Below are 10,728 nucleotides of genomic sequence, written 5' to 3' on the forward strand. Positions count from 1 at the left end.
AGTACCTGACTTGTAAATTCAGCATACCTCATTTTTGTCAATCTGTTGAGGATTAACTGAGCAGCATAGCTATGCTGGTAGACAGAGCCTGCAACGAGTCCTTCTCCTTCCTCTCTAAAAGGCAGTTTTCGCTGCAAAAATAAAATCCAGTGTAAGACATTCCTGCTGTATCCCTCCTATCTTGTTAGTTACCCTGACAGTGGAGGACTGATAACTTCATCATGGTGCCTTTTCCTGGAAGGAACATTTGGATTCAAAAATAAGCTCTGAACCAATTCTTCACACCCCATTTTGGACAGTGGCTTCAATTACAAGAAATGAGGAAGTGCAGGGAGCTAACTTAGCAGGAAATAAAGCAAAAAATGGCTACTAATCTTGAGCTGAATGCAGATGAAGTCTCTGCTTCCCCTTGCTAATGTGTAGCATAAAGGACATTGAGCATCCCCTTCCTTCCTTACAAGGAGAGAAAAATCCCATCTGCTAGCTTATCTCTGACTGGTCTCCCAAGGAAGAACATTCCCATATCAATGGTCACAGACACAAGAGAATTGTTATTCTTTAGTCATCACACCAAGTGGCCACTAAAGAGGAAGAGGGAGCAATGACATAGCCAAATGTTATCAGAACTGTTGTAGAGATAAAATCATAAAAGTGGGAATGCAACAGCAAAAAAACATGACTTGGAAAGGCCTACTGTTCTGTTCGTTTTTGAAGGGGTAGAGGGTAATCACAGAATGGCTGAGGTTGGAAGGGACATCTGGAGATCATCTTGTCCAACCTCTCTGCTCAAGCAGGGTCACCTAGAGCACGTTGCCCAGGACTGTGTCCAGATGGCTTTTGAGTATCTCCAAGGATGGAGACTCCACAACCTCTCTGGGCAACCTGTTCCAATGCTCAGTAATCATACTACTGCCACCAAAACATACAGAGCCGAAAATATGGAAGAGTGTGAGACCTATCCATAGTTCTGCTTATTCAGATCCTTTACTTGTTCCTAGGGAAGGAAAACCAAAGTTGGAGGAAAAAAATGTCTTTCTTCCATGGAAAAATGACCTATACTGAGGTGTTTAATAAATAAAATGCTCAGTTTAGAAGTTAGGAAACACAGCGTCTTCTCAGAAGCAAGCTGTGCCAAAAATCTGCTTTGGGTGGAATATGCTCTGTGAAATCAACTGCTCGTATTTCAGTCAACAGTTATCAACTATAATGGAGGAACAGCATTCAAACAGAACAGAGTAACTACTCTTTACTTCTGGGAAGGAGACCAGAACCCCCTGCCCAGATACAATTCTCTTTAATAGGCTAAAACCCTCCAATAAACAAAAGGGACCAGAATTCTGACCTTCTGATTTGAAGAAAATGGTGATGGGCCACCCGGCCCTTCTAGGTACAGGCCATTATGAAATTAACCTCAGCCCTGCTCACGGCTAACAACTGTGACTTAGCAGTCGATCACTGGTACCAATAATAAATGGAGCTGGCACTCTGCTGGCTCTTGTCCTTGTTACTGTCTAGATAAAGGAGAGACTGATGCTACCACCAGACTTAACTGCTCCCTGGTGAGATGTCAGGTATGGTTCTTCTCATGAGATGTCACTCAGGTACCTTTTGTAATGCAAATACCATACAAACTAAGCATAAGGATATTATGGAGACATTCACCACTGCAAGATAGCTTTATTGAGTGTCTTGAACCACATTTCTCCCAGAGATAATCCCCTAATCTCTCACCTTCAAATAAAATTAGAGGACTTTTTATTGTTACTAAAACTGCCCACAGTATCAATCCTTCCACCATCACTACCAGAAACAGTCATCCTAGCTGTGGTCTCTTCAGTCACCCTTCTACAAAGGAAGCCAAACCATGTCTTTTTCAGGGTATTTCCATATCATTCCCAGCTCCTCCACCCTTCCTCAACATTGATTGCAAAATACCCTATTTACCCTAGGAACCAAGTGTGTTTTTCTGCAAAAAAGCCTGAAGAAACCACAATCAGCAAAACAGAGTTGGTCCCACCCAGGCAAGTCAAACTGCAGAAGGGGGATGGCAGGAGGAGAGAAAGGACTAGTGCTAGTGCTGCCTGTGTCATGCTCGGAAAGCAAAGTCTCCAACTGCCGTCTAAAGAGTAGCTTTCACCAGAATGAAATTAGCTTTTAGAACCAGGGTACCTTTAGCAGCCAAACTATTGATAAGCTTCTTTCCCTTAACTATTTCTACATTACAGGTGGCTTGGACATTTTCAGAAGTGCAATGGGTTCTGCCAGAGATTCTGGAGCTACTCTCATTTCCAACCAAACCTAGCTGACACTTGCTATTCTGCAGAGCCTGCTTTTCCACCTTCTCAAGTGGAATAGGTTTGCCCCTTACAAGCTCTTGTGTTGTGATACACATCCATGAACAACGTTTTCATCAAATTGCTCTTTCAGAAGTGTAAAGCATATACCTCAATTCACAGAATACTTCCTTGAGCCCTTGACTGAAGAGTTTTTAATGGGCAGAATCAAAATACTTCATAGCTGCTTGCGACAGAGATCTGGGGAAGATTTAGCAGCTCCTGGATTCTCTTGCTATCTCTCTTTGTGGTCCTCCCTGAGCGTTGCTTTCTGTTTGGCCCAAGACTTCAGTTACACCGAGCCTGGACTGCCTAAAGGGGAAGAAAATGCAACATAACTTTATGACTGTATCCTCTTGACAAAGATATCACTACAGAGTCCTAAGTCTTTACAGGTTTCTTCTAGAATCAGCACTATTTGTGAGTTTTAATGAGTCATGCAACCAGTAACACAGTCCCTTCTCCCCAAAGCCTCCAGCTTTCCTCTCCTTAACAGGGATGGATAGAAAGTAGCAATGAAGGAAAACTGAGAGTTCTGGCCTCTCTCTTAATTTTGGTGACAAAATACAAATGTGCTTTAAAACAAATTCACCTCTCCTGCTCATCTTCTCAGCCACTACAGAAGTGAAAGATGGAGACGCAGTTACAGGGGGGAAGCCACAAATTTCAAACAAAACACAACTTTCTACAAAATAAGCAGCAGCACCTAGCAATAGGAAGACTAAATCACAGTTCACAGACTGGTATGCGAAACACACCAAAAACTAAAAAGGAGAGGAACCAAAGCTAACAAGACCTATTGCATCAGGGTTTCTTTAAATGTTTGAACCACACAGACCTAGACTCACTTCTAGTCAAAGATGTGAACAGGCAGAGCCATTCCTTACCACTCTTCTAACTTCTGTTCATACAGCTCCCTCCGCTCACGATTCCTCTTCTCCTGCAAGGTCTCACCAGCAAGTTTCTGCATTACCATTAAGAGGCCCCCTGCAGGGATTCTAGAGGAGGAAACAGAAAAGTCAAAAGTCACCCAAGGGACCCATAACAGTAATAACTTACCGGCAACAGCAAAAGGAGCATGCGGGGGCCAGCCACCAGACCAGTGGTGTGTAACATTCCCCAATACTCACATCACGCTACAGACTAAGGTGCTCCTGTTCTAGCAACCGTCACCAAACACAGCCTATCATCAGCTGTGACTCACTGTAACCCCTTTTCTGTGACATATTTTGAAGTTACTCATTAACAAGCATGCAGAGGGCAAGGGCTAGAAGGATTTATGATGCCCAGACTAATTTTGTGGATAACCTAACCCATGATTTAGATAGACAAACCCCTGCTTAGCTTTTGTTTAACTTCTGGAAGTACCTCTGTTTTCACTGATAAAGCTCCCTAGGCTATTGCTAGACATGCCCACAGCTGTCTCCAACCTGACAGAGCTAAGCAGCTCACATCAAGCTCTTTCTCTTGTCCAGACATGATCCTCAAATTAATTTGTGACAATATTCACAGATCTGGACTTCTCAGAGTCAGACTTCTCCTGAGTGAACAAGTCACTGTCCTGATGGACAAAGCTCCCAAACAACAATTATGGGTTCCTCTATCTTCCAGAAAGCTTTAGGAGATGCAGGACTACAAAATCTTCTGAAGAGATGTGCCATCTTATAGCCTTGACCAAGGCAGGCCCAAACACACAGCTTCTTCCTTAGCATTTCCTAATGGCTGCTGCTCCCATTTTGGCTTTCACAGATTCCATTTTGTAAATACTTCATGTTTATAGAGGTTCCTAAACTAGCGGCTGGCAGCTCCTGGGGTGCCCCATTGTTTAGAAGTTGCGATTACAACATCCAGCATCCCTTGTGCATCAAGCTCTGGATTCTGAGCTGCTACAGGAGCAGTCGCTGATGAAGCCGAGAAGGGAGCCCAGAAGCTGTAGCTTTTAGACTCCTGCCTTCACCCCCAGACAACACAGCTCCTTAGAATAGATGCCCGACTCTTCTGCATACAACCAAAGGGCTGACTAGTGACCACACTGAAGGAGGGGAACAGAAAACATGTCTATGACCCATCCTCATAGATAAATTTCCTATTTAACAGTAGTTAGTGCCTCCTCCAACATGCAAAGAGCAGTAAAAAGCTCTGTTGAGAGCAGTGAGTCCCTATCACTGAGGAAACAACAAAACACAGATTGAGGGGGAAAAAAAAAAAGTTAAAAGCTTGGGAGAAAAATCATCATCATGAGGCCCCAGGAGAGACAGTGAAAACCCTCAGGGCAGGAGGGGAAGGGAAGCTTCTGTAGTCCCACCCCCACCACGATTCAAGACTTGGTGGGGGAAGCTGCCATCTAACACATACCATTAGAGAATAGCTACTAGTCAGTCACCAGCAGCAGTCACAACTTACCCAAACACTATTCCAAACACGCTGCCACCTGCCAGCCCATGCAGGCCCAAGTGCATTCTGAAGAGGGCTCCTGCGAGGGCTGAAGAAAACAAACACACTCAAACCACAAACTGCTCCCCGTCGGCCATCACGCACATGCTGATGGAGCTGCTTTGCCCCATTTCACCTTTCCACAGGCTGATGCTCACGTTTAACAGAGCAGAAACCAAGTGCTGTGTCCAGCAGGGAGGGACCCTGGCCACACAATCACACTAGCTCAAGAGGCAGGCACTTCAACAACCAAAGATGAGCTGCTATTGCAATGCTTCCAGCAGGACTTTATTCACACATTCTCTGCACTAAAACATGGCATAAATTCTCCTTCTGTTTCAGAAAGTCTCCCCAAGAAATGCTGAAATAGAAATACATCTACAAAAGGAAAACCGAGTTCTCTGCTGGCTGTAGCGTGGTTCCATTTTCTTCTTTTAAATGGCAGCCAATAATAGTAGCTGCAATGTAAGGCAGAAAACAACAGTAAAATGTGTATCCAACTATAATGGCAATAAATCCTGTAAAAATGGAACAAACAGATCCCTTACCAAGAGCCCAATTGCCAAGAGCAGACATGCAAAACTTCACATGAGAAGGGTAGTTTATAAGCAGCATATCGAAGTGTTATAAAGAGGGAAAATAAGGAGTGTGTTCCCTGCTGAATAGCTGATTATGAGTTCAGGTTATACACAAAATGCTGCATTTATCCTACAAGCATTTTTCACCCCAAAACTCCAACAAGTATTTTGAAGATGAACTAATAATCATAAAACTACCCTATGATTTCATAAATGCATTGACATCTCTCTATTACAAAAATGGCACACAGCAGTTAAACAAGTGAGCAAAGTCACAAAGACAGTCAGTAGAACAGGAAGCAAAACCCAGGAGCATAGACAGCTAGAGACCTGCTCAAATCCAAGCTAGTACTTCCCTTACTCATGAACAGAAAAGTGCACAAAAATAAAACAGTCTTACCTCCTGCTGCAGCAAAATTACTGATGGTGGTTTTATTGCGGTACACAGACAGACCAGTGCTCACTGTGCTGCAGGGATAAGGCACAAAAGAAGTCAGCAGTTACACATGAAAAAGAAAGGCAGCAAAGCATAGCCTGAAATAAAACTGGATTTCATTAAGTCAACCATCAGGTTGCCTCCAACTGCCCTGCTGCCAGTCTGTCTAGAGCACACACACACCGGCCACAAATGCTTTGATTTTAATAACTTTACTACATGCAGCTGTTCAGCCAGAGGCAGGGGAATACCAGGATTCCAGACTTGGATTTGGGATTTTTTTTTTTTTAATCAATGATTTTTTTTCATCATATATTCAAGGATGATAGCAACTGAGCAACCAAAAGGTGCTATCAGTCTTTCCTGACACAGCACCTTTACCCCACAGATGAACCTGTGTTTCTGTAAGAGCTTGCCTAACGTACACAGGTTTTACCACTAGAGCTAAGTCAGACTAATGATATCAGCAGGGTCATCTGCTCTTGAGACTTCAGATTTTCTGCAAGGGTCGGTACATCATCTCCTCCAAAAATGTAAGGCAGGACCAAAAAGACTCTCTTTTCAGTCCAGTAGTCACATCCTCCCCACCAGCTTAGCAAGCCTCCTGCATGACATCTACAAGTCAACAGCAATCCTCTTGTTCTTCCCAGTGCTGTAACATCAACCCAGCTTTTTGTATAAAGTAAAACTAACAACTTGTTTCTAAATCACCAAACTCAAAATTAGCCCAAATGGAGAATATAATCTTCAAACTGGATTTTACAGTAGCAATTAAAATGGAGTGGTAAATATCTTCTTTCAAAGGCCTGTACAAAGGTGTAATGAAAAAGGACAATGCATCTGATTGCAGGGGAGACATCTGGTGGAAGATGATGAAGTTACACATCAAGTCCAGAAAAATTTAAAGTAATCAAAAGTTCTAGGAGAGAAAGTAAACAGCATGCCAGTTAAACCTAAAGAAGATACTAAACCAAGAGGGGCCAAAAAACTACTGAGAACAAAGGAAAAATACAGAAAGGTACAAAAAAAATTATGAAGAGAGGCAGAAATATAAAATTAGCTGCAACTGGGAAATAACGCTGGTCAATACTGCCTATGTCTTACAATCAAAATGTGGATTTAAAGACAATACAGCTACAGATGTAGTCAGTAGAGGTTTTGGACTACACAGAAATTTATCACGTTGAAGGTCAAGGAAGGAAATATTCCTAGTTTACAAGGGCTTTATGCGGAAGAGCATGCTTATTTTGATGCTGTATTGTCAGAAATATACTGACATGTCTGGGGAAGAAAATTAGAAAAGCAGAACATGATGTGTGTATTAGTGTAGGAAAATTTTAAAAGACTAAAGATGCACAACTACTAGGTCTAATGACCAATGACTGCTTAACAAGATGAATCATCTGCAAATATTTGGAACACAAGGATAAAGAATTGTGAGTAATGTCTGTGTATACAAACTAGGAGTAATGAGAAATAACAAAAAGGAGAAAAAATTAGCGTGGGATAGAAAGCCATTCCTAAACAGACAATGTGCTGGAACATTCTCCCAGAGAAGACTGCAAAATACCTCAAACAAAAGAGAGGAAGCAAAAGCAGAAAGAACCTGTTAAGTTCAGGGAAGAACCCTAAACAAGTCAATAATGGTATGGATTAGGTGTAACCAACAGGGCTTTTCCAGTTTTAGTTTTTGGGTTGGTTTGTTGGAAGACTTGAATTGAGGTAAATACAAAAGGTTAAATCCTTTTCACACCTTATCAATCAGACTCATCATTAACACAACATTTTGAGCCTCCATCAATCACTAGTAGTCTCTCAAAAAGCAGTGCCTACAAGCACAGCATGCACTAAGGGCTCCTTCCTACTAATGAGTAAGCCAATTCCTCTCCCACTACCAACAGGAAATACTTACTTAAATATTGCCACAAAAGCGGCTACTCTCCAACTCCAGCGCCATCCATAGCGGATGAAGCTCCTGAGACCGGCACGGTGAGCTGATTGCTACAGTAAGAGGGAAAAAAGGTTATAGATCTCAGACCTGCTCCATTTCAGCCAGCACAAGTCCACTGTATTCTGAAGAAGATGATATGAAGTATTCACAATGGCTATTGGGCCCAATGGAAATTCTTTCCACAGCTACAGGGTTTACAAGGTGTCTTGCCTCTGCACATTTCTGATGCAGCCTTCCCCTCTACTAGGGCACTTCCAAACCCCACCAAGATGCCTGTTTTTGTGACACTGCAGGAACACAATTATTCGAGAAACCTCTAGCCCCCTATCAAATCTGAATGAAATTGCCCAAAGCACTGCAATGTTATTGGTTCAGGGTTGAACACAACTCAAAGCAGATGCATGGAACTGCCATCATACACCACTCATTTCCTTGGAAGAGCAAGTAAAAAAATTACTGGCCTTAAAATCTCATTTTCAGTGGAAAACACTCTCTGTGCTTCACTCCTAGCTTAATGAGGCAAAGCATACAGTGCTTTTGTATTACAATGGCTGCAGCCAGTAAGTGAAGCCCAATTTGAAAACAAAACAAAACCAAACCCTGACAACTGACACATTTGTCTTTTCCCTGACCTTTACATTCATGTTTTATCTCTGTGGCCTAACACGGACTGCTGGGAATCCTGAAAGTGTTACCTGGTCAAGAACCAACACGTATGTGGCCAACAGCCTGATGTTCATATGCTCAGCTCTCCCCTTGCTCGTGAGGAGTGGCTGATTTTGGGCAGGCGGCATGCTGTGAACGGCAGTGTGAACCTGACACATGGTCCCCAGGCTCACTACAGAAAACCCAGGTTAGCTACACATGGGCTTCTCGGTGCAGACATGCTCAAATTTTCCAATCAACCTAGTACTACAAAAACGAGGGACCATATTCCTTCTCTAAATGAATGTGTTTCATATCTGTCTTTGTAAATCTGGGCATGCGAGAGGCAAACCAAGCCAGAATAAAAACCCGACTTTGTTTTTTGCAACACATCCTCCTCTTCAAGACCTGCAGTTAAAGAGCACCGAGGGCTTTCAAAAGTGTTTTCTGAGAAACCCCAGGGGAGGTTTCCACCCCTGGAGAGGAGGGAAACAGCTGACACGTCCCTGGTGGAAACCTCAGCCGTGGCCCCAGCGTGCTTTCTTCCAGCGGCGTGTCCGGGTTTAGGCACGAGTCCCGCGCGCCGACCAGGCGCGGGGCCGGGCCGGGCCGGGCCAGGGAAGGGAAGGGAAGGGAAGGGAAGGGAAGGGAAGGGAAGGGAAGGGAAGGGAAGCCGCCGCGGCCCCCCGCGGGAAGGCGCTGTCCGGCCCCGGGGGACGCCGGCTCTGCCCCTACCACAGCATCGGCGCGGTTCTGGAAGAGCTCCCCGTGGCTCCGCGCGATGAACTCCTTCCTGGCGTGGCGGAAAGCGGGCAGCCCGCCGTACACCCAGCCGATGACGCCCCCCGAAAACGCCGACTTGATGATATTCACCGTTTCTTCCGGGAACCGCTGCCGTTCGCTGCAGAGAAACAGCGGCGGTTAGGGGCCGCGGCGCTAACCTAGCGCCCCCCTTCCCACCCCCAAACCCATCCGCTCAAAGCGCCTTTCCGCCCAGCATCGAAAACACCTTAACAAACCTCTTAACGAAAGAGACCGCCCGCGCCCCAGGCCCCGCGCGCGCAGGAGGGCCGTAACGGCCGCCGCAACGGCCGCCCCTCCGCCCCCCCCGCGGGCCGGCCCTCACTCGCGCTGCCAGAGCTCGCAGAGCCGCTCCCAGCCCGTCTGCGGCGGCGGCGCGGGGCGGCCGAAGGGCGGCCGGCCGCCAGGAAGGGGCTTCCCCCGCTACCGTGGGGCTTCGGGCTTGTCTTCCTGTAACCTTTAAGCTGTGAAAATCTCCAAAAAGGCCGAAAGAGCTTAATAACGCGTAACTGCCCTCCCTTTCCCCAATAACTGCTTACACACAGGTAGCAGAGCGGGTCCAGCGCCGCTGTGGCGGAGGGAAGGGCCCCAGGCCTTCATGCCTGCTGGGCTGCGGCCCCGCTGTGCTACAGCTGCAGGGGGGAGAAGAGAAAGAAATTAAGCCCTAAGGCCCGTCGTTTCTCTCTGAAAACAGAGTGCAGTTCAGGGGAAACCCTAACCACACAGCACCCAGAACTACTGCAGGCACAACAAAGGCAATGGTTAGTGCTTTCCTACACCCTGAGCTGCAGTTCACGCTAGTCCCAGTGCAGTTTAAGTCACATTTTTTCTTTTAAGCTTTGAATGAAAAATGCTGATACCCTGGATTCAGAGGTCTTGACCCACTTGTTCATTCAAAATCCTGCTTCAAGAACTGTTTTTGTTGACCGATTTCCTTCACCATCTCATTCCTCTTCCTTTTATCCCTTCATTGGCATCCTGTTTTCTATCACATGAGATAAGTGCGGTATCTTTCGTAATGAAAACAGGATCCGCTGCCTGGGCCTCCCCTCCGCTTCGCCTGCCATGCTTTGTGGTACCAGGAAGTTTCTGTTAGCAGTGCCAGCCGCAGGGCCGAGGCGGCCGCTCTCCAAGAAGCAGCTCACTGCTTTCCCTGAGCTGCTCCCGGTGTGCACCTACTCAGGTGGCTGGGGTTGTCTTTGGGCTGCAGTCCCTGTTCTCCAGGTCATCTATCAAACTCTCCTATTTAATGATGCAAAAAAGTTAGCTAGCTGGTGTGCTGAGATCTCTGCCAATCAGATCCATTATCAGCTTCCTGCTTTTTGTCCTCCTTGCCTGGTCTGTTTTCATCCATTTGTTTTTTACATTCTAACTAGATGTGAGTTTACAGATTTTTATTTTCTGTGTGCGCAATGGTTAAATCAGGAGATTTTTAGTCTCTAGAACTATAGCAATACAAATACCATACTTGCAGAAGTGTTCACATACCACCCCATCCTTTATCTAAATCCTACTAGTGAGGAAGGACCCACCACCTCTAGAAATGATCTC

The 10,728-nt window shown here is 45.4% G+C and overlaps 1 protein-coding gene across 1 annotated transcript; it reads right to left on the reverse strand.

Annotated features, from left to right (window-relative positions):
• Nucleotides 1–1,653: 1,653 nt before the first annotated feature.
• On the reverse strand, nucleotides 1,654–10,085 carry TIMMDC1 (translocase of inner mitochondrial membrane domain containing 1). The gene is made up of 8 exons (XM_026083445.1): nucleotides 10,063–10,085; nucleotides 9,717–9,809; nucleotides 9,112–9,277; nucleotides 7,693–7,781; nucleotides 5,745–5,812; nucleotides 4,737–4,815; nucleotides 3,221–3,331; nucleotides 1,654–2,645 (listed from the first exon to the last, which is right to left on the reverse strand). The coding sequence occupies exons 1-8, from the start codon at nucleotides 10,068–10,070 to the stop codon at nucleotides 2,546–2,548; spliced, it is 714 nt and encodes a 237-aa protein (XP_025939230.1). The 5' UTR covers nucleotides 10,071–10,085; the 3' UTR covers nucleotides 1,654–2,545.
• Nucleotides 10,086–10,728: the final 643 nt, after the last annotated feature.

The sequence above is a fragment of the Apteryx rowi genome, unplaced genomic scaffold (genome assembly GCF_003343035.1).
Source record: "Apteryx rowi isolate R43461 unplaced genomic scaffold, aptRow1 scaffold_60, whole genome shotgun sequence".
Lineage (NCBI taxonomy): Eukaryota > Metazoa > Chordata > Aves > Apterygiformes > Apterygidae > Apteryx > Apteryx rowi.